The sequence below is a fragment of the Capricornis sumatraensis genome, chromosome 14 (genome assembly GCF_032405125.1).
Source record: "Capricornis sumatraensis isolate serow.1 chromosome 14, serow.2, whole genome shotgun sequence".
Taxonomy (NCBI): domain Eukaryota; kingdom Metazoa; phylum Chordata; class Mammalia; order Artiodactyla; family Bovidae; genus Capricornis; species Capricornis sumatraensis.
In genome coordinates this window covers 36,051,338-36,079,109 of record NC_091082.1, presented here as the reverse complement: position 1 = coordinate 36,079,109, position 27,772 = coordinate 36,051,338, and the positions used below count along the sequence as shown (strand labels likewise).

The following is a 27,772-nucleotide window of genomic DNA, read 5'->3' as shown; positions in this document are numbered from 1 at the left end:
TGAACTGATTTTGAAAGATAGCTAAAAGAGGGACATAAGGGGAAAGACACATCCATCCGAGCCAGGAAGTAGTGTAGGAGTACAAAAGTGGAAAAATGAGCTTGTTTGTGGAACAGAAGTTATTTGATTGGCCTGATAGGGAATAAAGTCAGAAAGATAGGTCTCACCAAGAAGGGCTTTTGAGAGCTGTGGGTGATAGAGATTGAGTGTATGTTTTTGAGCAGATGGAATGATGTGAACAAAGCTGTTCTTCAGAAGGCCAGCAGTGGTTTGAAAAGGGAGCTGCTGGAAACAGAGAGAAGCCTTAAGCTGCTGAGTAAAGGCAGAAATAGTAGGCGTAGAGGAGAAAATTCCAGTAGGAGAGGGATCATGGTGATGGAATCAGGTGAGTTTAAATAGGAAATCAATATTGTGTGAGTACTTCCTCCCCTTACACAACTTTTCCTTTTACAAAAGAATTCTGGCTGCAGATTTTCACATGAAAGCAATAGAAATCTCTGGGAGAGTATCATATCTGTTTGCCGATAGTGTGGTACCTACAATAATTTCTACTTATGGAAAAAGTCGGTAGTTTGGGAGAAAGAGGTGAAAAATGAAAATGCTGTTCAGCACGAGTTTGAATTTTTACTGTGAACCGGAGTCCAAGTTTTAGAAAGAACGGTACATGGACACACAGATTTGTCTTTAAATAGCTTTTAGAGAGCAAATATGTTAAGCCCACAGTTTAGTAATTTATTAACAGAGTTCGCATCCATGTTATATATGAATGTCCTTTTCTAAGGGAGATAATTCTGTTTGAGTTAGAACAATGGTTTTCAACTTGTTACAGAACTAATACAAAACAACTGATAAACTTTTGAGATAATTTTAGATGTTTTGGAAAGCTAAATAAACAATGTACATCATACATTCCAGTGATAGGATTATACCTCCTAAATCAGATATTAAACTTCTTTGTTGGGGACTAAAATTTGCCAGCTCTTTGTAGGGATGCTTATCTGAAACCAGTCAGAAGTCCTAATTAGCTGTTGCTGACACTTTGAAGAATTTCTGGATCTTGTGATTGTCCCACGATGCTGATAAGCAATGTTAAATAGTCCCAGTACCTGAATTGAGGTCAACCAATTATGTATCTTTGCTTACTTAAGAAAGAACAAAGATTAATGATAATACAGTTTCTTTGGACAAGCTCACTGTAAGTATCGAGTCCAAGGGGGTTAGCTAAAATAATAAAAGGGTTTCTAGCTGTTGAAAATGTTGAGAACTACTGAGTTAGGCGTCTGGTTCATATGCCCAACCTTTCTCAGCCAGGGTTACCTGAGAGGGTTAAGCGCTTATGCAAAATGACTTGGTGACTATTATGTTATAACATATGAATTATTATCTTTATAATAAAAGAATTCTAAAATATTTATTTCTGTGACTTTTAAGTTCCTGATCATTAGCTTTTTGGGAAAGCTGCTTTGTCTTGACTGTAACTCGAGTCTAATACTGTGTTTTTCTTAAGCACAGCTTCAGTCTTGTATTGTAGAATTGATGAAATAACTAAAACAGACGAGATTTTTCTGATGAATCTGTGTTTCATAATTATAGAAGGTTATTTTAGCCTGAAGTTTGTTGTCAGACAGACACTGTATTCTCTCTCATTCTTATTTCTCTGCTTCTTTGTCAGTTGGACCTTTTATTAATGTATTTGATACAGGTCTAACTGGTGACTTCAGTTCTTTAGGCTTACTTTACAATAAACTTGAAGTTTAATTAATGGGGCTGTGGCAAACTGAGGATGTCATCCATGATTGTTTACACAGTTATTTTTGTGATTATTTTCCTGCATGAGAATAGTTATTTGTATACAATTACTTTACTTGTCTTCTTGGATCATAATCATTATTTGTTGCCCATAGGTTGGAGAAGCATTTGCTGGATGTTAGACAGTTGAAAGTTCTGATACCTTTTGGTTGGATGTTTTCATATTTAACTATGGATGTAAGAGATAGGGAGATGCTTTGATAGAATAGAATCTGTCTTGTTGTCCACTGATGTGAAGACTCAAATCGCAGGAACCACTTCTGCTCTTGATGAGACCGGTTACACCACACAGTCGCAGCCAAACCTGTTCACAACTTTTACAGTTTAGTGTTTTTCCAATTGAAGTATAATTGATTTATGATACTGTACTAGTTCCAGGATCACAGCTTAATTTTGGACATACTTTGATTAGTGTGTAGGTGATAGTGTATACTCTGTTGGGTTGTCCATGTTTGTATTCAGCAGAGCGTGTACGCGTTGGTGCAGTGCCTCTGAATTAACACTGGGCATTCCTGTTGGTATGGTCTAGACAAGATAGCAAAATTCTAATTAATTCTAGTTAATCTTATGAAGATGGTATTAAATGGTGATCTCTTTAACATCTGCTATACATATATAATGGAGAAGGAAATGGCAACCCACTCCAGTATTCTTGCCTGGAGAATCCCATGGACAGAGGAGCCTGGAGGGCTATAGTCCATGGGGTCGCAAGAGTCCGACACGACTTAGTGACTAAACCACCACCACCACCATACATATATAAACAGTGTCACAATATTACATATATATAGACAACATATCATTATATATGTAATATGTGATATTATTTTATTAACCCATTAAAAATTCCTAAGAGGTAGATGGTCTCTTAATATAAAAGAGGAAAAACCACAGTGAACTGAATTACTTTTACTCCAGATAAGGTACTACGTTACATGATACTAGAGAAACAAAAATGAATGGCTCACAATTGTTGACCTTAAGAGGCTATTATGTAGAGAAGATAAGCCATGGTCAGAAATGCCTGCAAGACGGCGTGAGTACCATGAATGGTACAGAGTGGTGATTAGGAAGTGGAATAGGCAAATGCAGCATGCTACTCGTGTAAGGGCACCAGAAATAACTCCTGTGACGTAGACTGCTGTTTCTGTAAGCGTTTGCAGTTTCTGAGATGATTCACCTGAGCAAACAAGTGGCTTCTGTTTTCTGGAAATTTTCAGTGATAATTTGGCTGTGAAAGTGCCATTCCTATAAGAAGAAATGCATCTTTATTAAGGAATTTCCTATGCAAATACTGTCCTGATCTTTACCATGATAATACTGTACTAAACACAAAGAATTACTTTACCTTGTTCAGACTTAAACCCGCACTGGTCTCCGTGGATTTAACATTTTTCTTAAGTCACAGAACCATACATCCCCAGTTTGAAGGTACTGACTGGATGACTGATGTCAGTTCCTGGAAACAGGTCTTTAGTGTCTTCTGCAGATAATACTAGGGAATGACCCTAGGAGGTAGATTGGATTTTTGTGTATACCAAATGGCCTTGCAGTGGCTTTTCGTTGCTCTTAGAGCAGAATTCAGGCTTCTTACCAGGAATCCGGATTCCTTCATGAACTGGCCCCTCTTGACTCTGCCTTAACTAAACATGCTCCCTGGTTCAGATCCTTGCACCTTGTATTCCTTCTTTCACCATGGTGAGTGTTTTCAATAGTTTTTTTTTTTTTGGTGATTTATATGTTTATTACTTAAACCAGTCTTTCCCAGTGGGCTGAAAATTGCACAGGGGAAAGGATTTTGTTGTCAAAAACACTTTACAGTGATGTGTATAAATAAATTTGGAGACAGTCCTAATACAGTGACAGTTACTGGCAGATTTTATTCGCATATAAAGATCAAATTATTCAAAGTGTCTTCTGCTGAAGGCCAAAAGATACATGCATTCATACATTTTTAAACGTAGCCTACAGTCTTATTAATCTGGACTAAGATATGATATATAAATATCTCTCAAGTATATTTAATACAGTAGTAGTAATTTACAGCATTTTTACATGAGTAGATGTTTGAGTCTCTAGAGTTTTGTTCTTAGGAAGCTAGAACTATTTTTCTGCTCCAAAGGGTTGCTGTTCTTCTGGGGAAATCAGCTTGAATTTATATCTTTTCCTTCTTAAGTAGGTACTTTTGCCTCAGTTTGGGTAGTTCAGTTTTATTCTCAAGTTATCATAACCCAGGCAAGAGCTAGGTTTTCAGGACTCTGGTATTTCCACCTTGTCAGTTAGTCCAGCAGTTATTTCTCTGGCAGTATTTACTCTTATATTCATTAAAGCGTAAATTAGAACATGTATCATTTAAAAAACTTCTCATGAGTATTTCTTGTGTATTTCATCTTCCTGTGAATAGTGATGGTGTGGTCCCTGGAGCCAGCTTGTGGAGTCTTGACTTGCTGAAAAACAAATTCAGCATGAAGTTGTTGCCAGAGGAGATTCAGCCAGATTGCCTATCTAAAGCTACCTCCCTGTTTGCTAGAGTCGCCCCTCCCTTTAATAGTTCTCCTGTGCCCTGCCTTCTGATGATTCTTGGTCATGAAGCTTGTAAAAATAACTTGCCTTCACCTGAATGTCTTCACACTGGGTTTTTCCTTGCTTTTTAAAGAGTTGATTTTCTCTTTTCCAGAAACTTGAGGGGTCCCAACCTTATAATCCGTTAAAAACTTTAGATATATATTTCCTGGGTATTCAGGGATTTCTTTATATTATACTGAACAAGGCTTTATAAGAATCCCCACTTACCCATCCACATAAAGATTGTTTTTCAGTTGAAGACAGTTTTCTTTCCCTGACCTTAGTTTAAATATTTCTGCTGCTACTGCTGCTAAGTCGCTTCAGTCGTGTCCAACTCTGTGCGACCCCATAGACGGCAGCCCAGTAGGCTCCTCTGTCTCTGGGATTCTCCAGGCAAGAACACTGGAGTTGCTGTTTCCTTCTCCAGTGCATGAAAGTGAAAAGCGAAAGTGAAGTCGCTCAGTCGTGCTTGGCTCTTAGCGACCCCATGGACTGCAGCCTACCAGGCTTCTCCGTCCATGGGATTTTCCAGGCAAGAGTACTGGAGTGGGGTGCCATTAAATATTTCCGGTGTTGTGTAAATCTCCTGCTTCATTATTATAAAGTTGTATACAGATTCATTCATTCTCATACTTGTTCTCTCCCATTTACATTGTTTAGATGGATTCCTGTATGTAAAGGTACTTCTAACATAGTAGGCCTTCAGCGACTTTTGGTTAAATTACATTGATTTGGTAAAACTCCTGTTTAGTTAAACAGGTTTATCAATCACCTGTGTGTGTGTGCTCAGTCACTCAGTCGTGTCCAACTCCTTGTGACCCTGTGATCTGTAGCCCGCCAGGCCCCTCTGTCCATGGAATTTTTCAGGCAAGAATAGTGTAGTGGTTTGCCTTGAGGGGATCTTCCCTACCCAGGGACTGGACCTCTGTCTCCTGCATTGTCAGGTGGATTCTTTACCATTGCACCACCTGGAAATCCCCTGTTGATCACCTGCAGTGTGCTGAACACCGTGCAGGTTGCTGGTAATTGGGAGGATGAATATTACCTTTGAGCATCTTGAGGTCTGGTGAGGCACACAGCTGACTCTAGGACATGATATAAAGGGATAATTCATCAGTCACACAGTGAATTGTAAAGACCTTAAGCTGGGCCAGTTTTGGTGTTCCATAGTGTGTTTCCTTCTGGGCTGTGGCTGGTATGGAAGTTGTCTTTTTCCCTTCCCCCTGTTTTATTTTTAAATAACAGTGTATTGGTGCTGCTTTTGTATAATAGTTCATTGTTAGAGAATGAATAGTAGTAAAAGACTAAGGTTTAGTGAAAAACGTCTGATGAAGAAAATACAAACTGTAGGGCTACAGGTTGAATTAAAATAACTAAGAATGTCATTTAAAGTATGATAATAAGTATTTTGTATACAGTTTTCCAGAAGAAGAAGTTCTTTATCGAGTAACATCTATGGATTCTTAAGACTGGGAATGTGGCACACCTAACTTAAAGCTTCCTAAATTTTTTCATAAGTTTGACAGCATAGGTGTTGGCTTTTTTCATTTTCTTTGTTTGTCTCAGTACACTGATGGTTTGTCTAGATAACATACCCTCATGCTTGAATTGTCGTATCTAATTTAGGCCTACTAATTATGAGATATTATCTTTTTTAAAGAGTAGTGAAATAAAGACACATATTGTTTTGACTATAATTACATTTCAGAGACTGAAGTTAATGATGTTTAGTTTGTAGAATATGTTTTTATGTCCTTACTGACAGCCCACACCAATAGCTTTTATATGTAATTCTATTTCATAAACCCCATGTCAGGTTAACAAACCCAGTTTATTTTATTATATATTGAACAAAATTACTCTTTCAATAAAATTTTACTTAATTTTGAGTTTCAAAAAGTAAATGTGGACATCTTTGTCATTTAAGCGTCAGCTTTCCTGAGTTGTTTTAGATAGAAGTTGCTTCTTGGTTTCACTGATGAAGTGTCATGAATTATTGTGCAGAGAAAATGAGAAGGGAAGGGCAGTAGGGTTGCCAGAGAGAAGGAGATAACTGTTTTGGCTTAACTAGGACAGGCCTGGTTTTGAATGAACCATCCTGAATGGGTATGTATTCAAGAGTCATGGCCTAACAAATGCCTTTGACTGTTTATTCCTCCTGAAGGACAAGCTGATGGCAGGGGAGTCTTCCCAGGCCAGCTCAAGTGTTTGGGAAGGATACCGAAGTGCTGGCTCTGCAGTCCTTCCAGACACCTGGGGTCACGCTGGTATTGTTAATCAAGTCACTTCCCCCGTTGTGTACATCCAGTTCTCGCGTCAGAACCTAGAGCCAGTTAGAGTGCCACTGATGGCAACTGCTCTTGGCAAAGAGCTCAAATTTCCAGCACAGCATTTTGCTCTGATTTTTTTTCTAATCAAGAAATTACATGCTTATTATAAAGTTTAAGCAGTACGGAAGGGCATAAAGAAGAAAGCAAAAATATCTAAAATCTTACCACCCCGAGGTAATCACCTTTAATATTATCCATAATAGAAAAGTAATAGGCATTGAGATACTTTTCAACTTTATCTTTTAGTTCCAAGAACACAAGCATGACATGGCACTTTTCTTCCTCCCCCATTAACAGCTTTATTGAGCTTTACTTCATATACCATACAGTTTACCCATTTAAAGTGTACAATTCAGTGATTTTTAATATACTCGTAGAGGTGTACAACTATCACCATAATCTGTTTTAGAGCAGTTTCATCACACAATTAAGCATTATCGCCATCCTTACCCCCCGCTCCCCAGGTGGCATGGTAAAGAATCCACCTGCCAACCCACTGCCATATTCTTGCCTGGGAAATCCTAGGGACAGAACAGCCTGTATAGCCCATGGGGTCACGAAGAGTCAGACATGAGTGAGCATCTGAGCATGTACACACCCTTACCTCGCCCGACTCCTTCATCCCTCCCAGCTCCTGGCAACCACTAATCTGTTTTCTGTCTCTCTGTATTTGCCTGTTCTGTACACTTCATATAAATGGACTCATACAGTGTGTGATCTTTTGTGACTGGCTTCTTAGCACGATTTTTTCACAGTTCGTCTCTTTTGTAGCACGTGTCATGCGTGGCAGTTTGAAAAGTAAATCATTAGCACATATTCATGGATCTAGGGATACTTTCTAAGTCTTAACAGCTGAGTTTCTCATTTTAGCAATTTATTTTCTTGTGTTAAAGTTGTATACAGTGAAAGTAATGATTAATTCTGAACATTTTTAAAATAAATAGGTTATAACCAAAGCAGAAAGGCTTCCTCATATTTTTTATAAAACCCAATATTTTAAAATGTGGTAAACTGTGTGAAGTAGAATCATGTAGTGGTTTTCTGTATCAGATTGACTGTATATAGAGAAGAGAGCTGGACCATTTGTGAAATCTCTTAGGTCTTATTGTCTTGGCTCCTAGGCCCCTTGGCTGGGCGTTTTTCTTGCCCAGCATTGTCCTGCCTTCACTTTCACCCCCATATCCAAGAGCATTAGCTTAGAAACTTCATACTTTTTTTCTTTTTTAACTTCATACTTTTTTGATTCTCTTCTGTTACAAAAGTAGGGAAGAACAGACATGGTCTTTGAAAACTTCTATGTTACCTTTTTAGAGTGAAAACAGGTTTCTTAGTTAAAAGAATTTCACCTCTTCACTTAAGGATGAGGGAACGAAATTGTATGAATTTCCTTAAGAATGACTTGACGTGTTCTCATATTATTAGATGCTGCCTCTCATCCCCAGATGAGCCTGGCCCATGGAATTGGGTCCCTTTGTACATATATCCGCCCTCCCTCTTCTCCCTCCCACTTTGCCTAATATTAATGTTGCCTAAAACTTTTAAGTCTAGGCAGATTCTTCACATTTCTTAGAAAATTTAGTATTACCCAATTTTATATTTATACTTATTATCTCCTCTCAAATTTTTGAAGTGAATAATCTTTAAAAACATAGGTAATTAATAAAACTTGAAACAGGAAAATTTTTGAAGTGAATAACCTTTAAAAACATAGGTAATTAATAAAACTTCAAACAGGAAATAAGAATGCCTAGTAAAGGAGGGAGAAATAATTCTTTTAGTTGTCTGGGGACTAATAGTAACTCTTGGTGTGGACTACCAGAAAGTTCTAATTTTCAAAAAGGGAGCATATTGGTTGACCAAGAAGATCACAGACAGAAGACGTCCACATAGGAGGTACAGCTCGTTTGAGAATTTAAAAGGCCAGTGTACCCGGAGTGTAGAGAGAAGCAGAGTATGAGGTGGATGAGTTAGGGAACAGTTACATCATGGGGAGAAAGCCCTGGATTTTGGCATTAATCTTTAGATCAGTGGAAAGCTGTTGAAGAGATTTTACTAAGGGAGATGATCTGATCTGGTTAATAACTAATACTGAGGTGTTACTGGTTTCTGTTGGAGGGGAGAGGTATGGCAATCAGGATGAACAGATTAATTAGGTGATGCCATGTATAGTCTAGTGATAGTGATGGTGTTAGTCGCTTCTGTCGTGTCTGACTCTTTGCGACCGCGTGAACTGTAGCCCACCAGGCTCCTCTGGCCATGGAATTCTCAAGGCAAGCATACTGAATTGGGTTGCCATTCCCTTCTCCAGGGGGTCTTCCCCACCCAAGGATTGAACCTGAGTCTCCCACATTGCAGGTAGAATCTTTACCTTTTAAGCCACAAGGGAAGCCCCATGTAAAATAGTCTAGGCTGGCGTATTTTATGTCCCTAAATGCGTGTGTATTTATAGTTTATGTTTAGTATTGACATGTTGAATACATTATAAAATGTGAAATTATAGAAATGTAAAAAGAATGAGGGAAAATGAACAGAAGCAGAAGTACTACTATTTTCTTTCCCATCCCAGGGTATGATCAGTATTCTGGGATATGAACCCGACTTTGCAAACCGAAAGATCCTGAATCAAAACAAGAGATCATGGAACGTGAACAGTGACAGTGGAGATGGTTTGGAGAGAGAAATGCAGAGATTGTATTCACAGGACTTGGAAATAGGTTGAATAGTAGTAACAGCGGGAAAGGAATTCCCAGGTGGCTCAAGAACCCACCTGCCAGTGCAAGAGCCACAGGAGACTTGGGTTTACTCTCCGGGTTGGGGAGATTCCCCTGGAGGAGGAAATGGCAGCCCTCTCCAGTGTTCTTGCTGGAATAATCCCAGCCTGGAGGGCTCCTTCCATGGGGTCACGAAGAGTAGGACACCGCTGAGCACACAATAGAAAGAAGAGGTGAAGAGAGCCCTGGATATCTGGTTTGCGTACCTGAATAGATTAGAGAGTTAACCAGATGATTAGTAATGAGCTCATCATCTTTGTTAAAGCATTCTGCCTGAACGTGCTGCTTCCTCTGAGCATATTCTTACTAATTTCTTAGGAAGGAAGGACGGGGTGGGGTGGGGGATGGGGGGATGGAGGTGGTAAGGTTATTGATGGACAGGCCTTGATCTATGCTCAGGAGGAAGAAACAGAGAAATGAATGTTGGACATGAGTTACTCTCACCTTTGGAAGTGTCATATAGACCCTGCAGCTTGACTCTTCAGTTTCTTTAGCTAGAGGCAGTCACTCATTCCACATCCAAAGGGCTTACAAAACGGGTGTTGGAATGATGCTGTTGCCAAAGCCTAATCAATTATCAGCAATTTATCAACTGTGAGCAGTCATCTTCATGCTTGCTTAGAAAGAAAGAAAATGCATTTGAGGCCCTAATTTAGGGGAGAACTAAAGAAATGAAGAGGGGTGGGGAAACTCAGTCATACAAACAGTTTTACCTAAGACTCAGTAATTTAGGAAAAGAGAGCGGTGGTATTTTTTTCACTTGTGACTATGGACATGTGATGTTTCATTTTCTGAGATATGTAAGATTTTCCTGTGTTAAAAACTACATGTATTTCAAAACAATTTGAAATTCTTTTGAAAATGTTTTAAAATACCACTTTAAAAATACCACACTTTGAGTAAAATTTACTATTTGTAAGTCTCATGTCGTTTAGCACAGTGCCCTGCAGATAGAGTACTTTTTTCCTCCCATTTCTATTGAGGTATAATTGACAAAATTGTAAGATGTTTACAGTGTACATCATGATGATTTGATACATGTGTAAGTTGTGAAAGGATTTCTTCCATCTGTTAGTGCAGCTATTGCATATTTATCTTTTTTGTTTGGTTGATTGGTGGTTTGGTTTTGTTAAGAACATTTATGTTCTTTTCTCAGAAAATTTCAGTTATACAGTACAGTGTTATCAACTATGCTTTACATTATATTTTCAGCCTTTATTCATTTTATAGTTAAGAATGTGTACCCTTTTACCAGCCTATTATCAATCCACCCCACTCCGCAGCCCCTGGCAATTACTCTTCTACTCTCTGTTTCTGTGAATTTAGCTTTTTTAGGTTCCACATCCAGGTGATTCCATGCAGTCTTTTCTTTGTCCAGCTTATCGCAGTTAGCATAATACCTTCAAGATCCATCCACATTGCTGCTAATAATAGGATTTCCTTTTTTCTATGGCTGAACAATATTGGAGTGTGTGTATATTGATATATATATTAATATACATAGTGTATCTTCTTTATCCATTCATCTGTTAATGAACACTTAGGTTGTTTTGTACATCAAGTTTTGTGACTGTTGCTGCACTGAACATGGGAATGCAGATTATTTCTTCAGTTTCCTGTGTTCAGTTCTTTTGGGAATATACCGAGAAGTGGGATTTCTGGGTTATATGGTAGTTCTGTTGTTAATTTTGGGGGAAATTTCAATATTGCTTTCCGTAGTGGCTGCCCCAGTTTATACTTCACGGTACCTACTTTTTGAAGACAGGCAACCATACCACACTGCAGTGTCTTCCTCCATTCTATTCTAGATGTATTAGAATAAACACAAGCACGTTTGCTTTCAGTCAGTTCAGTTCAGTCGCTCAGTCGTGTCCGACTCTTTGTGACTCCGTGGACTGCAGCATGCCAGGCTTCCCTGTCTATCACCAACTCCCAGAGCTTACTCGAACTCATGTCCATTGAGTCAGTGATGCCATCCAACCATCTCATCCTCTGTCATCCCCTTCTCCTCCCACCTTCAGTCTTTCCCAGCATCAGGGTCTTTTTGCAATGAGTCGGTTCTTCCCATCAGGTGGCCAAAGTATTGGAGTTTCAGCTTCAGCATCAGTCCTTCCAATGAACACCCAGGACTGATCTCCTTTAGGATGAACTGGTTGGATCTCCTTGCAGTCCAGGGGACTCTTAAGAGTCTTCGCCAACACCACAGTTCAAAAGCATCAATTCTTCGGCGCTCAGCTTTCTTTATAGTCCAACTCTCACATCCATACATGACCACTGGAAAAACCATAGCCTTGACTAGACGGACCTTTGTTGGCAGAGTGAGGTCTCTGCTTTTTAACATGCTTTCCTGCCCTCTCACAACTGCTGACAGTAGCTCTTTGCAGTCATGAGGATGATAACCTGGGCCCTCATGGGAGCCACTGCTAATTTGGATGCTGGTGCTGTGCTCACTCAACAGACCAGCTTTCCAGAGAGCACAAACCAAATGAAAACCAGCTCTAAGCAAACTTTCATCATTTAATCCTCAGAAAAAATGCTGAGATGGGCAGTATCCTCATTACAAAGTACTTTGAGATTAATTGCTGTGACAGTGGAAACCTCTAAGGTTAAAAATGTGAATATTAAGAATCTACTATACTAATTCTATATAGCAGTAACAGTAATACTGATCAAGTGACATCTTGTCATTTTCTCCTACTAGTATCTCACCCAAGGTTTCTGTACTACCCTGCTTGTACAAAACACCTAACAATAAAGTATGGTAAAGGGTGGAGAAAGCCTGAGGGATAGCTGTTTTACAAACTATTAGAAATGCATGAACAACCATGACAAGACTATTTCACGATCGGTGTAGCTAATGGAGATGGGTATTTTTCTTTTCTTAAAGTCTAACATAGAGGTTAAATTTTGCTTTTTTGATACATCTTAACCTCCTCAGTTTGTGTTTTCCTTTAGGATCCATCCTTACTTCTCTAAGCCCTGAGCCTATTTTAATATGCAGATTTAAAGAGAAATGTCCCTTTTTTCTTTTTCTAACTGAATTTCTTCAATCCGAACACTGAATGTTCTTTTCCCATATTCTGTGCTCCTCCCTCAGTTGAGCAAAGAGTCAGCAGCATCAGTATTAAGCAGGAAGTGCTGTTAGCCTTATGCATATGATAGAATGAATAATTTAGTATCTTCGGGAAATGCAAACTGCAGTAGAACTCAATCTAGCTTATCAGAATTTAGATCAGTACTTTACAGGATGGTATGAAGTAAAAGTCGGTAGGAAAAAGATGTCTAAAGATACCAGGTTGCATAGAATATTGCATAATTGTTTAAACTGTCACGAGATTGGGAGTTTTGTGTCTTATGTGGTAATAATGTTTTACTGCATTCTGACAAATGTCAGATGACTTTTTGCCAAAATGATTGGTAATGGAATGTGGCAGTTTCTTTGCTGTCAGAGACGAGATAATTTCTCAGGTTATTCCTGTAAGTTTTTAATATTTTTATTTTTTAATCCTTTAAATATAAATGAAAGGAACTGAAAGGTAAAACCTGAAGACTAGGCATGTTTATTTAATAAAGGCTTTATAGAAGTAGTCATTTACAGACATCGGTAAGACAGATTTTTTTTTTAAGTTTAAACTTAAAATATAATTATCGAAAATTTTCTAAATGGTTTATCATCTTTGGCATGATCTGATTAGGCTAGTAGACATTTTATATGTGTGCCTGTGGTCTTTTTTTATGTCATTACTGTAAATAATTGTGCATGCTACTTTGATAATAATTGATTGGGTGGGTGGAAATATTTAGCAAAGGTGACATTCATTAGTCTTGTTTGTGTTTAAAAAATCTGCGGTATTTAATGTCTTTAAAGCAAGGTTTAAACTTAATTGGATTGGATTAAATCTGATTTCTATAAATGATAAAGATTTTCTTGATTATTTAAGATTTATTACCGTTTGCAGGTGTGTATTCTTAAAATATAAATTGGTTTGGTTCTGATTCTATGCAGACTTTTTTTAGTTAGCATTTATTGTATTATTAAAGAATACAGCTTTAAGGGAAATCTAAAATACTGTCTTGTTTGCCTTTCTGCAGTCTTTCTTAAGTCAGTATATTTTTAACTTGTTCACTGTTTCTTGATTAATACTGATTGGAAGAGAAAATCTTTCCCAAGCTGAAAAGAATTTCTGTAGTATTTTATAGAAAAGTATTGATGTAAAGTTTTGAATGGTATTAATGTAAAACTAAAAGAAATTTAGTTTTGCTTTTCCCACCCTAATTTTGAGTGTCACCTTGCTTTTATAAAAGCCTTTTCATAAATTATCACCTCCTCCTCATTGAATTTTTTCACTTAAAGAGAATTTATCTCGTTAATACTCAAAGAAAATTTTAGTGTAGATAGCCTAAATACTAAATGGCCTTTTGATGTGGCCACACATTTCTAGTAAGATTTTTCTTCAAATGTGTATGCATATACACATTTGAAGAAAAAAGGAAAAATAAAATGTGGCTTGATAAAACAATAGTTTTGATGTTTTTTTAAGTGAAAAATGAAGATCTTCTTACTTTACATCAATGAATATGTAACACTTTAATTGCTGGAGGCTGTTTAAAATGGCTCTGGTCTTTTTCAGCTAGGAGAAATGAGTTCAGCTCATGTTAAGCTAATCATAAGCATTTCCTTTAAATTTTGTTCAGCTGCAAATTCCTTCAAATGAGCAATACTGAAAGAGGGTGACTATCATGAAATTAACTAATGGCCAAAGGTTTGACTCCCTGTTTCTCAGATCCATTTACGTTTTAAGATAAATTGGAACATGCAAATTGATGCATTCTCTGATCGTGTAACTCAGGAAATAATTAAGCTGTAAGTGCATCATTTGATCTGTGGCTTATTATAGGGTTTTTCCACCAAAAAAAAAAAAACACAAAATTTTTTGAAAAAATTATGTTACAGAGGATACGTTTGTATTAATTACAGAGTTTCCAGAATGAGGGTCTAGCTAGGACGTATGTATAATACGTTTTGAACCTTTCAAAGCACCTTTTAGTTTATGTGAAGTTCTTCAGATGGCCCCGTTGTCTTTTGAAGCTTCTAACACCAAGGTGTCTGTTGCAGCCCAGAGCAAGGTTACTGCTACCCAGGACAGCACTAATTTGCGATGTATTTTCTGTGGTAAGCAACATTATGTTTACATTACTTTTTCAAGCTGTGGTGCATACTACTTGCGCATTTCCATAACTTTTGTTTCCTTAGGCCGTGGTCTGGTTTGTGGAATTTGGGATATACAGCAAGCTACTGTTTTATGTTGTGATATTTGTTGTGGTTCATGTAGGTGATTTGGTCAGCTTTTGTTTGAGTTGGCTTCCTAGTGACGATTTAGTTATAATTAGTATCTCAGAACTAATTCTTGTTCACTTCTTCCAACATGAATGAGAGGGGTTTTTGTTTGTTCATTTTTGTTTTTAACTATTTTGTTTGAGAGCAATCTTTTAAATTAGAGTTTTAGAGGGAAAGTTTTATCCATCTTACTATGATATCAGGAATGTAACTGGGATTTACTGGAAGGGAGCTTTTGCTTAGCTTGAATTAGTTTCCAAATGTACATGTTGTGAGGCAGCTGTGAGCTCTTTCATGCTTTGATAGATTGATTTCTGATTGACAGCCTCCTTGATTCAGTAGGTTAGATATCTGTGGCTTAGGAGTGAATTTAGGCTTATAGTGTGTTTTCTTTCACTCTCACACTCATATACACATGTGTGCACATATATGTGTTGTTTGCATGGACAAATCAGTTATGTCACTTAGCCTTTTCCACATTACAGTTAATCAAGTATATGCATATCCTTCTCCTTACACTAGGATATATCTGCATATGTAAACATTTACACACACACACAGACATCTGAATTCCTTTTAGTCTCATTTGATTCTAAAACTTTGGTTTTGAAAACCCCAGTTCAAAAAGTGACTTTTAAATCTTGCAGGCGCAGCATCCCCCCCTCCTTTGACTCAGATATGCCTTTCTGACTACTGTATACCTTAACTGGCCGGATTATTTTATGAGAGATAGAATGATAAATACTACTAAAATTTTATATGAACAGTTCAGCTGTGTATCTTTATTTTATCCATGTGACTCAGAGTTTTTGATATACTCCTTCAGTACTACTAATATTGTTTCTTTACCTATAAAGAGAATTGTTTTAAGGTTGATATACTTGCTGGTTTAGGCAAGGAAATATGTGTTATAATTTCCCCCCCAAAATGAAAATTCTGATGCATTCCTTAATCACCTGAGGTTTTATTTTATGATTGTTCCAGGTGACAGTTATAGGAGTGGGCCTGTCATGCAACCCTGTATAAACGCTTCACTCCATCTCATATTTCTCAGTTAATCGTTGCAGATTAGGTGTTTAATTAGTAACTTTTAATTTTGATTTTTCTGCCTCCTCCTGGGGGTTCTTCCAGGCCATCTTTTGGACTAGCTGCGAGTGTGATTGCTCTTGTTTGTGTTATTAGGACTCTGTAGCTCTTTTTGAAAACTTACTTGGTGTTCTATACTTTGCTACTTAATATGTGGGGTTTCACATGCAGAATAATAGATAGAGCTTATCCAGTTGCAGAATAATAGAGTTTACCCAGTTGTAGAGAAAAGATTTGGCTTTCATAAAGGTGAATTTTTTTAAGCTGTAAAATAATGTGTTAAAAAGCAAATTTCCCCCATTTTTACCTTTGATTGATTTAACTGTGTGCAAACAATATAATTACCACATTGCTAAGTTTAAACTTGATTGTATTGTGCATAATAACACTTATTTGTCTTTTAGTCCTGTGTTTTTAAATAGTCTGTGGCTAAGTGTGAAACAAGATATGTGAAAATTAGAACGTGACAATAAGTGAAATGTGCTTTAGCCAAAACTCAGTACTAAAGTCAAGACTGAAATGCCATTCATTCCTGGTTTAGAGAGATGTTCTGTCCTGATTTCCGTCATTTATAAGTTACTGTGTCAGCGACATGGACACGTTTTCTTTATTAGAATCAGTGATTTACATACTTTGCTACATGAATCCTAGCCAGGACACATTAGGACTAACTATTGTCTCTGGCTCTGGTGATAAAGCAGAAAAAGACTTAACTCTCATATAGCTACTGTTCTTTATGATATTAGAGTAGGGACAAAGCAGGTTCACTTGTCTCTTCTCCCTTTTCCCTCCAAAAGAACTGTTGACTATCCTGTGATGCTCCTAAAATGTTGTTACTTAACCCATTTGTTAGTAAACTACCTTTTTTTTTTTTTGGCATTCTATGAGAACACAGATACTCATGTAGACATGTGACCTGTGTGGAGTAACCAGTAGTTGTATTACAGAAAGTACAGTGGCAGCTGACAGCCTTGTACTCTTTAACGGCTGCTTCATGTTGTGTGGTGCCTTTGGTATAGTTTACCAACTGTGTAACCCAGTAGAGTGTTGGACAAGAAGAAAGAATGTAATTGTGCACCTAAAGTTCATAATTTACCTAGAACGCTTATTTGATCTCCCAGTACATTTATATTATTTTTAAATGCACATAAATTTCAGTGTGCTTGTTAATTATCAGTTGACAGTATTGATAAAGAGGAAATAAAATAACCAGATTAAATATGGATGTGAGAAAATGCTGGGGGAGGAGGCTTCTCCTTTTCTGTTCCCACCCCCACCCCTTTTAAAGAAAGTTTTTGTGAAGATAACCCATTATCACCAAGAGCCATGTAGAAAAGAATTTTAGAGTGTTTTTTAGTTGTTCTTGGATTCCTCCCATTTAAAAAGGATCTTCCTTGTTGTAAACTATTTTTATAATTAGCAATATTAGCCAGAAAATATTACGCACATTTTTTAAAGCTCCTTTTAAAACAAGTTGGCTGAGTAAACTTAAAACTCAAAACTTAAAAAAAAAAAATCCAAATTAGACCTTTCTCACATTCAGATTTTTTTGCAAGTTATATCAAACTTCCGTTAGTTTAATTTAAAAAACCTTTAAATGAAATCAGCAGGATTGAGTTGAGATATTGACATCTTTCTCTTTGTGTTGAAACTTAATATCGAGAGATTTTAATTGATGAATTTAATCTTTTAATATTATTGTTACAATAATAATTACAGTGCCTGGTATAGATGTGTTAGGATCAAATTTGAGATTGATGCCAAACAAATCTGACGTTCACCTGATTAATTATTTGAGCCGCATGAAGTTTTAACTTAAATATCCAAATATTATTTTTGAAAATAGTTAAACCATGATGGTCTTATGAGTTGACCATGCTAAATACTCACATTTAATATTTTTTTGATGAATATAACTTTGTAAATACTGCCTCCGACTAGTTTATATATTTTCAAAAGTACCCACCCACCTTGTTTGTCCCCTTCCTTCAGCCAGAAGAGACAAGTAATGTACACTGAACATTAGCGTGTGGCTTAATATGGCAGTCTATTCTTGTATCATTATCTTGATATCAGAAAGGAGAGAATTCCAGTCTGTTTACTAGACACTATATATCTTCAATTATGCAAACATTTAAATGCATTTTTAATTTTAGAAGCTTTTTTATTTTCTGTTGTTGCTGTTACTGATGACATGGAATTAATATATTTTTATATTTCCTTTATGTGGCTCTTAACATAGCAGAGACTTATAGGAAATCTAGTGAAGTATCATTGCAGTTGTCATCTAATTTGTCTTCAGAGGACAAATTAAATGATTAAAAACATGTAAAGAGATGAGGGAAAAATTAGTAGGTAAGTTCAGATCAAATTATTTTTTTACACTTGGGATATAACAAGTACTGTATTATATTCTAATGAACCTTATCGTTCTCTTTGTGAAATCTCCACTAGTATAAAATAGATACTTTGGGCTGTTAACTCAGATTTACAAGAATTTATTAACTGTCTTTTATACTAGTGGTCTATAAAAACACTTCCAAAATATCTGCCAGGGCCCTTTGCTAGCACACTAGAATTCACAAATATGTATAGCATTATCATTATGCATATATTTCTCACCAAGAGTGAAAGATAACTACTATTTCTTTATTCTCTTCTTTACTGGATTAAATTCAAGATTGTTCTATTATAACTATAAGCATTGTATATTAGGTCCAGTATTTTATTTATCTCATTTTGTGACAGTTTTTATATCCAGTGACATTAAAATGTCCCATTGTTTAGTGGCCTTCTTTATGAGATGCTAAAAATGGGTCTGCATTGTATATGACATGGGAGTGAATGGTCATTAGTTTCTCATGACAGAATCGTGTTGGTTTGAATGCAGGTTTTTTGTTTTGTTTTACCCCAAGTGAAAAACTATTGCAGTTATCTCTGTTACATTAAAAGTTCAGATAAGTAGATTAATTATATGTGAAAGTTTAGCAAATGTTTGTTTTCACCAGTGCTGGAAATGCCAGGCCATTAAACAAGAATGGCAACTTAAAGTGGGCAAGTTTGATAAATGCATTAGCGTGCATCAGTCTAGTAATAAGGTTCTCATGCTTTCTCTCTCCTGTTTTTCATTTCCAGTGTTCTATTTAGGTGAGTTTTTGAATTCTGATTTTTCATTTAAGTTCTCCCTCTCCACTTCATGAATAAGTACCCCCAAGAGAATGTCTCATTGTCTTAGAAAATGTCAAGCTTAGGTGCCTATTCAGATGCTCATTGAACACTTGTTTTACTCAAGCTCTTCATATATAAATGTTTATTTTTCCTTTATTGTTGATGTTTTCCATTTGTTTCAAGTAAGCCTTCTGGAAATAATGACAGTATTTTGTTGCAGTCTTTCATTTGCTGTGTGTTATATGAAGCTTATATTTTATTTTGCTAAACAAAAAGAAGATACATTTGTAATTATGTGATGGTTTTATGTTATTCTCATGATTTTACCTCCTCTATCCAGCGCAATATAAAGATAATGTTCATTTATAATGTTTCCCTCCCTTTTTAGGGCCAACATTGCCTAGACAAAATTCACAACTACCTGCCCAAGTTCAGAATGGCCCATCACAAGAAGAATTGGAAATTCAAAGAAGGTAAATTCTCAGGTTATTATTTGCCCCTGTCTCCTGCAGAAGACCAGTCTGTGAACGTCTGATATTGAAAGTAGATTGTGTCTCATCATGAAATGTGTACTGTTAAGTCTTAAAGACATTTTTATAGCTGTTATAAATTAATCTGTGATCATTACGGCTGTCAAGTGACTAATTTGGAAGCTTGAAATAGTGTTGACTGTATAAGGCATTGGACATTAGACAGGACTTAGTAATGAAGTGTATAGTCATTCTGATTTTGATTAAACTGCTGGTTTAATGAAATCAATAATATTATCTTCATTATTTTCAGTGCAGTGTAGAAATACATTTGAAATTATAATACAGCTTCATCTAGGGATTTTTTTTTTTGAATTAGCAAAATAGTCTCTAATTATAAGCTACTTTATAACAAAACAGTTTTATAAAATTCAGGTACAATCAGTAACTAAAATTGAGCTAGTCAAACCAGGTGTCCTGCTTAAACAAAGGAAAACTTTTTTTGGAGATGTTGATGTTGCTTTTGGTTACTAGTAGATTACCCCTGTTTTGTTCTGGAAATTGATAGCCATCATGTAGGTGGAATTTTCCAGTTGAAAGGCATTTGCTCCATGGCAAGCCAGTATATTTTATTGTTGTCTTTGATTTGGACCTCACATTTGAGACATTCTTTATATTCTTTATCTTGTCTTAATAAATGTGCCATGTTTCCCTGACGGATAGTCAAGGGATCTCTTGCTGTGGTTCTTTGTTGGTTACTTTGCTGTGTAACTACTTAGTCCTTGAAGAATGCCCTCCAGGATCTCCCAAAATGAGTTTTGTTTTGGACTGTCTGTATCTTCAGATAGTTCCAGAAATAGCCTCCACATGTGGTGAAACTCTGTCTGCCCTTTAGAGTGATGCTGTGACAGATATGAATAAAATGAGTTTCTGTAGAAATAAAATTGAAAGGACATAATCATTTCAGTTCTATGTTGAAAGTTTTAAACATACTAGGATAAGTCTAACAGAAATTGTAATGATCTGTCTCTCACATACACGATAAGAAAAGTAGTTAATAAAAAATGATCATAGGGGACTTCCCTAGTGGTCCAGTGGTTAAGACTCTGTCTTTGCACTGCAGGGGGCACATGTTTGATCCCTGGCCAGGAAACTAACATCCCAAATATTAAGAGTAGTAGATTCTTCCTAGCCTTTGTTAGCCTTTGTTAGATTCTTCCTAGCCTTCTGCAAAGGCTGAGAAGAACTGCAAAGGCTAGGAAGAACCAGGAGAAAACCCTGAACATAGTACATAATCTTTGGGTGATACAAAGTTGGCAAGCAAGTAGTCCCAGACACAGTTGCTGGAGGCCAGGACAGTAGAGGATGGAGACAGAAGCCATCTGCTAGTACTGCTGACTCGTTCAGGGTCACAGGTGGAACATCTGCTTTGCACAGGGCTGTCAAGAACTTGCAGCATACAGTTTTAGTTGGAAATGAGTATTTTAAGTGAATTTTTAGAAATTGTTACTAGAACACCATGTCTCATGTATATTTTTTCTCTTTTCAAAGTGTTCATCTGAACTTGAAGTTTTTCTCTTTGTATATGAGTAGATACTTTAGAGTTTGAAAATTGAAGATGTTTACATTACTTACTTGTTTAGTTGAAGACTTGAACTCAGTCATTTTGAAGCATGAAATCCAAACTTCTGAAAAGTTCATATAAATTTTATGTTTTTTGTCCACAGTCACGCATAGACTGCTTTCTCCTTCCACATGACACCAACCAATTTCCTTCTCTCTCCAGTATTTATTTCATCTTCATTCCTTTTCTTCATTCTCCACCCACTTCCTTTTTATTCTTATGAAATCTGCCTGTGTCTCCACAGATCTACTGGACATGCTGCTTCCATCATTTACTTAGACTAGTCTTCTCTTAGAGTACCACTTCTCTTTCTTCCTTTTGATACTTTAGAATCTCTTTTTGCTAACGCTTCTCCTTTTCTCTCCTTTTTGTACCTCTTTGTTTTCTTATGTAAGGTTTTGTTTTTTCTTTCTGCACACAGTATAACCTTTGAAAAATTGATGGTTTGGTTGGGTCTTGTAGTTTTATGGTGATGGCTTCAAAATCTACAGCTCCTAATTATCCAGTAGAGATCTAGACCCATATTTCCAGTGAAATGGAGTCGTGTCATGGGTCCTTTTTGAGAACTGGAAGGAAGTGGTGAACTACTGCCTCCTTCTATCCTGTCCCCCCCACAGACACACCCTTCAGATATGTGTGTGTGATTGTGCACACGTCTGCCCTTACATGGTCCAGAGGATCACAGACCCCCTTAATTCCAACAATGGATGCTCAATGAGAATTCCTGTTGTCGAGCTCATCCACCTGGGTGGGTATCCCACTGATGCCTCATTCGTAATGTACGTTCTTTCTTCTGTCTAATATTTCTCCCAGAATTGCTGCGTGGAAAGTCTATAATTATCTTTGTTCATGGTATCTATTCGAGTACAGTTCGTTCGTTCTTTCTCTAAAAGCCTGTTGGGTTTACTGTTCTAATATTCTCATTGGTAGTAGGTTTCTCCAGTATGTATTCTCTTATATACTACTATAGATTTGACTTTCTAGTTTTTCTGTCTTTAACCTAGATCCCTTTCAGTTATTCCTACTTTATTACTGCCAAATTAATTTTTTTTATTAAACGTTTTTTTTGCTCAAACAGTACAGGAGGGTCTCAAGTTAGGGAGGGTAATCTGCTGCACAGTTGTGCCTTCCCTCATATTAGTCACCAGATTTAAACATTTTTAACCATTTCTTCCTTAAGTTCTTTTGATGAGTTCTTCCATAATAATTTGTTTATATTTCTATTTTTTGATTAGTCACATTACAGAGAGTAGCTATTGAATCTTTGCTATGAAAAATGAAGATTTCTTTACTTCCCCTGCCAATTATGAGTAGTTATTAGTTTTAGTTCCTCTTGGGGTTTGCTGGTAGCTCAGCAGTAAAGAATTTGCCTGACAGTGCAGAAGACACAGGTTCGATCCCTGGAGAAAGAAATGTCAGCTGACTCCAGTATTCTTGCCTGGAGAATTTAATGGACAGAGGAGCCTGGCGGGTCGCAGAGAGTCACATACAACTGAATGACTAGACAATGACAGCCTTAGACAATATGTCTTAACTCCTAACTCTGTAAGAGGAGTGCAGCAGTTCTGCACATCCCGCTGCCCCCTTTCTTCTGTTCTGCAACCTAGCTTTGGCAGACACATCATCTTTTTTAATTATTTTCAAGGTTTATACATTTGCAGTCTTTCTGTTACTGTTAATAAATTTTTGTCTTTATGTTGTAGGTGATCTTTTTCCCCCCTTCCTAGAATCCATTTAACCTTCTTAGTAACCACAATAGTCTGAGTTTTCACCAAGATGTGATTAGATTAGGTTTTGGGGTCCTCCCCTATTTATTAAGCTCAATACTTAGTGGACTGTTTCTGTTTGGGAAGACTTAGCCACAGCTCCTAATTTTTAAGAAATTTTAATTTCTTAAACCATTTCCTTCTGTTTCTTCTGTTCTCTTTTTGGGGAACTCCTCCTGATCAAATGCTGGGCCTCCTGAGTTATTTCCTTATGATGCTTGTGTTTTCTCATTTCCTGCCTCTGTTTCTTTGTTCTGTATTCTTAGTGATATTTTAAAAGATATTTATTTATTTATGGCTACATCAGATCTTAGCTATGGTGTACAGGCTTAGGAGTGCATGGGCTCTGTAATTTGTGTTGCACAGGCTTAGTTGCTCTTAGGCATATGAGATCTTAGTTCCCTGACCAGGGATTGAACCTTTGTCCCTTGCATTGGCAGGCGGATTCTTAATCACTGGACCACCAGGGAAGTCCCTTCTTGGTGATATTTTTAACTGTGCGTTCTAGACCAGAACTGTCCAGTAGAAATAGAAGCTACATGTTCAATTAAAACTTTGCTAGTAGCCATACTAGCAGAAGTAAAAAGAAACATAAAGTTATTTTTAATGATTAGGGAGCAGAGGGATGACTGGTGCATTTTCTTCAGATAATGTGTGTGTTTCTTCGTCAGCTTGAGTATGGTTGGGTTTCACGCTCCCATTCTCTCTTATCTGCTCATCTCAAGTTAGGTCTTCCCCAGCTTCTTCTCATGTCTGCTTCAGCCATCCTCCTTGTGTGTTCTGGACTCTGGATGCCTCCACTCTTCAGTCCAATTGTGTTAAAGGCCAAGTGTTTTGTTCTAAGTGCTTAAAGTACATGAAGGTGAGGAGCGGTGGACAAAAAGCCTCACCCTAATCAGAGAATAGAGGGAATGTGGCATGGTGTAATAGAAGGTGGTCAGTGGTGTGGGGAGAAGTAGAGCTGAATAAAGGGAATATATGTTGCAGGAAGGCAGGGGAAGTGGTTATAACTTTAAAGAGGTTGGTTGGAGTACATCTAGAAATGAACAGAAGGAGTTAGCGGAGTAGATGTCTGGGTAAGTGCATTGCAGCAGAGAGAATGGTTCTGCAAAGCCTTAAAGGCAGGACTGTGTTCACCTGTGTAGGGAGGAACAAGGAGATGTTGAGGTTTTATCTGAGAGAACAGGAGCAAAAAAGGAGAGTGTATCATGCAGGACCTTAAAGGCAGTTATAGAGTTTATCTTTTATTCTGAGAGAAATGAAGTACCCATTGGATGATTTTGATGGGAATGATCTGGCTTAAAATTTTAACAGAAGTAGTCTGGCTGCTCTAATTCTGTTAATTATGGGATTCCCTGTTGGCTCAGATGGTAAACAGTCTGCCTGCGATGCGGGGGACCAGTGTTTTATCCCTGAGTCAGGAAGATCCCTTGGAGAAGGAAATGGCACCCCACTCCAGTGTTCTTGCCTAGAGAATCCCAGGGACGGAGGAGCCTAGTGGGCTGCCGTCTATGGGGTCGCACAGAGTCGGACACGACTGAAGCGACTTAGCAGCAGCAGCAGCAGTGGGAAGGATGAGATTAGTATGAACTGAAACAGGCGAGACTGAGTAGATTTTTGGGGGAGAGATCAGATGAATTTTGAAAATGCTACACTTCAAGTAGTGATGTTGACTAGGTAGTTTGATGTACTGTCTGTAGAAACTGGGAAAGAATTCTAGACATGTAACTCCTCCCCACCCTTTCTGTCTTCCGAAAATTTGATGATAAATTGGGTCTACGAAAGACCGCTCAGTGTAATTTCCTACTTTGTAATGGGTTTGTTTATGCACACTTTTAATTCCGTTAGAATTCTGGAGTGGGGAAAGATAGTGTGACTGGTCCTGTCTCCTGACTTGAATATGAGTCCAGGCACTCCTGTCACTCGCTGCCTGCATTCCTGGTGGCCAGCTCTCCTGACACCCAGTTCCGTTCTTTGGCCTGGAGAGCCCCTCCATGTGTCTCTTTGCTCTGTTTGACTGTTTCTACACCATACTGTTTTTCCCTCTGCGCTTCCCTGAGTAGCATTTTACCTCTTCTGTCCTGCCCTTCTTATTCTTTCTATCTTACCATTTTTCTGTAGACTCTTCTCCAGGTATTTTAATGATTTTCTTTTCTGAACTCCTACAATTTAACCACACCCTTTTTATATTTTATTGTTTGTTATTTTACATATGAGTCTTAATCTCTACAGTAAACATTGTTGGCTATTTGAGAGTAGGGACCTGAATAAAGTTTTTAATAAAAAGCTAGTGGTACTGAATTCATTTACATGTAGGTGTTGGGACATAACAGGCAGAAAATAGGAGTTCATAAGGTGGTTGGGACCATTAAGTAAGATAATACACACTATTTTCATGCTGCCTGGGCTCTTCCGTCTGTGCTCTGAGAGCCAGTGGGAGGTATTCCTGATGAGATGTTCTCTGAGCTGTGCCTTGAAGAGGGAGTGAAGTAGGAATCTGAATCTGATTTCTGAAGAATCTGCTTTTGTTTGGGACAGTCCATTGGACATTGAGGAGCTTCAGTTGCATTTTAGGGACATCAGTTGTACAATGTAAAGACAAGGAATGGCCATCTGCTTTCTGGTTTCTGCAGTTTTGTTGATGAGTGATGTTACACATTGAATAGTGTCTCCCAAGAAATCCACTACCTCAAAATGTAACTTTTTGGAAATAGAGTTGTTAGTTATGATGAGGTCATACTCAAGTGAGATGGACCCCTTTTGTCCACGGTGACTGGTGTCCTTATAAAAAGATGAGAAAGTTACAGAAACAAGATAATCATGTGAAGACACAGAGGGCACCATGTAAAGATGGAGACAGAGACTACAGTGATCCTTCTGCAAGGCAAGGAATGCCAAGAATTACCGGGCTTCTGAGAAGGAAGAGGAAGGCATGGACAAGACTCTTCCCCTGGGGCCCTTAGAGGGAACCAGCCCTGCTGACACCTTGATCACAGACTTTAACCTCATACTGGGGGAGTGAATTTCTGTTGGTTGTTTTAAGCCACCTGGTGTGTGGTCTTTATTATGGTAACCATAAAAACCAATATAGGTGGTCACTAACTTAGTAGACCAGCAAAAGCTAAACTTGATGCAGGACAGAGAAGAGGAGATGTGGGTGAGAGGCCGTACTGGAGGGGGGATGAGTGAAAGCCTCCAGCTTGGTCTCTTTCCCTTGCTCAGTTGCCGTCATTGGCAGCCAGACCTGTAGAACTCAGGTGAGGAAGAAGAGTCCTCAGAAGAGTCCTCCTCCAGAAACTTGCTCAGCCAAGAGAAAAACCAAAGATGTTGACATCCAGGGTCCTTCCCCGTGAAGCTCATTTTTTTAAGGCCTTCTGAATCAGCTTTAGTACTGCTTATAAATGTGAGTGGACAGCCAGGGATCTTCATGTCTTTAAGGACAACTTCTACAACATGAAGACAGATCAAAACAAACAAAAAAATTGATATTGGAGGAAATAGATGTAATAACAGGGAACAGAAGAAAACCTAAAAATATACTGTCATAGCTTCAGAGAACTAAGAACATATTTCATCCATAAAGCAAACATTTGTAGCTATTTTAGACTTCCCTGATATTCCAGAGATATTGCTCTCCTAATGTGGCAGGAGGTGGGAAGTGGGTTCGATCCCTGGTCAGGGAACTGGATCCCGCATGGCAGAGCTTAAAGATCCCATATACTGAAACCAAGACCTTATACAGGAAAAAGATATGTGTGTGTATCTATATACAAATATATATATATATAGATATTTGTATCTATATGCAATATAGATATACACATATATTTTAAAAAGAATGAGTGTAAGGAAATGTACTTAGAAAATTTTTTTGAAACAGCATTAATTTTAATAATAGGAGGTTTGAGAAATAAGATTGAGGCAGTTGTCCTGAAAATAGCAGTAAGAGATAGTGTATGAGTATATAGTGTATGAGATAGTACATGAGGGGAAAAAAATAAAGATCAGATTAGGCAGCACACCATCCAAATAATAGGAATTTTAGGAGAAGAAAGAACAAAAATGTGAGGAAATGGAACCTGCAAACAAATAATATAAGGAAGATTTTCTGGAATTCAGTGACCTGATCATGGTCAGGGGTGCTAACTTCTTCTGAAAAGGGCCAGACAGTGAAGGACCTAGACTTTGTGGGCCACAGGGTCACTGTGCCGTTAGTTCATCTCTGCCCCTGTAGCTTTGTGAGATGGGCCCAAATTTTCTGGGGGAAAGAAAAAGAGTAAGCAGACAAACAAAAATAGATCACCTGATAATATTTGACCCCGTTGAGAGGGTCTAGAGTTCTGATGGAGAGTTTGGGGTAGGTATGGAAAAAAGAATCAAATTCTGAAAAGAGCCATTTTTAACACCACTGTTAAGAAAGGAATTGTTCTGGAAAGTAAATATGGTCAGCATGAGTCAGTTAAGTGGCTGCTGATGTATCCAAAGTGCTGTCATGACTTTACTGGTAGAATAAGGAAGGTGAGATTTTTAGGAGGGTTAGAGAGTCTGGGAATTAAATCATGTATGTAGTACTAAGTCAGGAGATAACTTCTAAATCTGAAAGACTAAGAAGTATTAGTTCTAAACAAATACATTAGTTAGAAACATAAATATCAAACGTGTTGAATGTAGTTGTTTCTAGGGAGAGAAATCAGAAGTGATGAAGAGTTGAGAAGAGGATTAGTGTGTTGGATTCAGTTCAGTCGCTCAGTCATGTCTGACTCTGCAACCCCATGGACTGCAGCATGCCAGGCTTCCCTGTCCATCACCAACTCCCAGAGCTTGCTCAGACTCGGATCTGTCAAG

General features: G+C 37.6%; 1 protein-coding gene across 2 annotated transcripts in view; it reads left to right on the top strand.

The window, feature by feature from the left end:
- The window catches only part of ENAH (ENAH actin regulator), a 155,648-nt gene that overhangs the window by 95,372 nt on the left and 32,504 nt on the right, over positions 1 to 27,772 (top strand). The window contains exons 4-5 of one of the 2 annotated variants that reach the window (XM_068985812.1): positions 14,592 to 14,648; positions 19,456 to 19,540. In XM_068985812.1, the coding sequence (XP_068841913.1) occupies positions 14,592 to 14,648; positions 19,456 to 19,540 (142 nt within the window). The remainder of the gene's footprint in view (positions 1 to 14,591; positions 14,649 to 19,455; positions 19,541 to 27,772) is intronic. The other variant, XM_068985813.1, reaches the window with a different exon arrangement.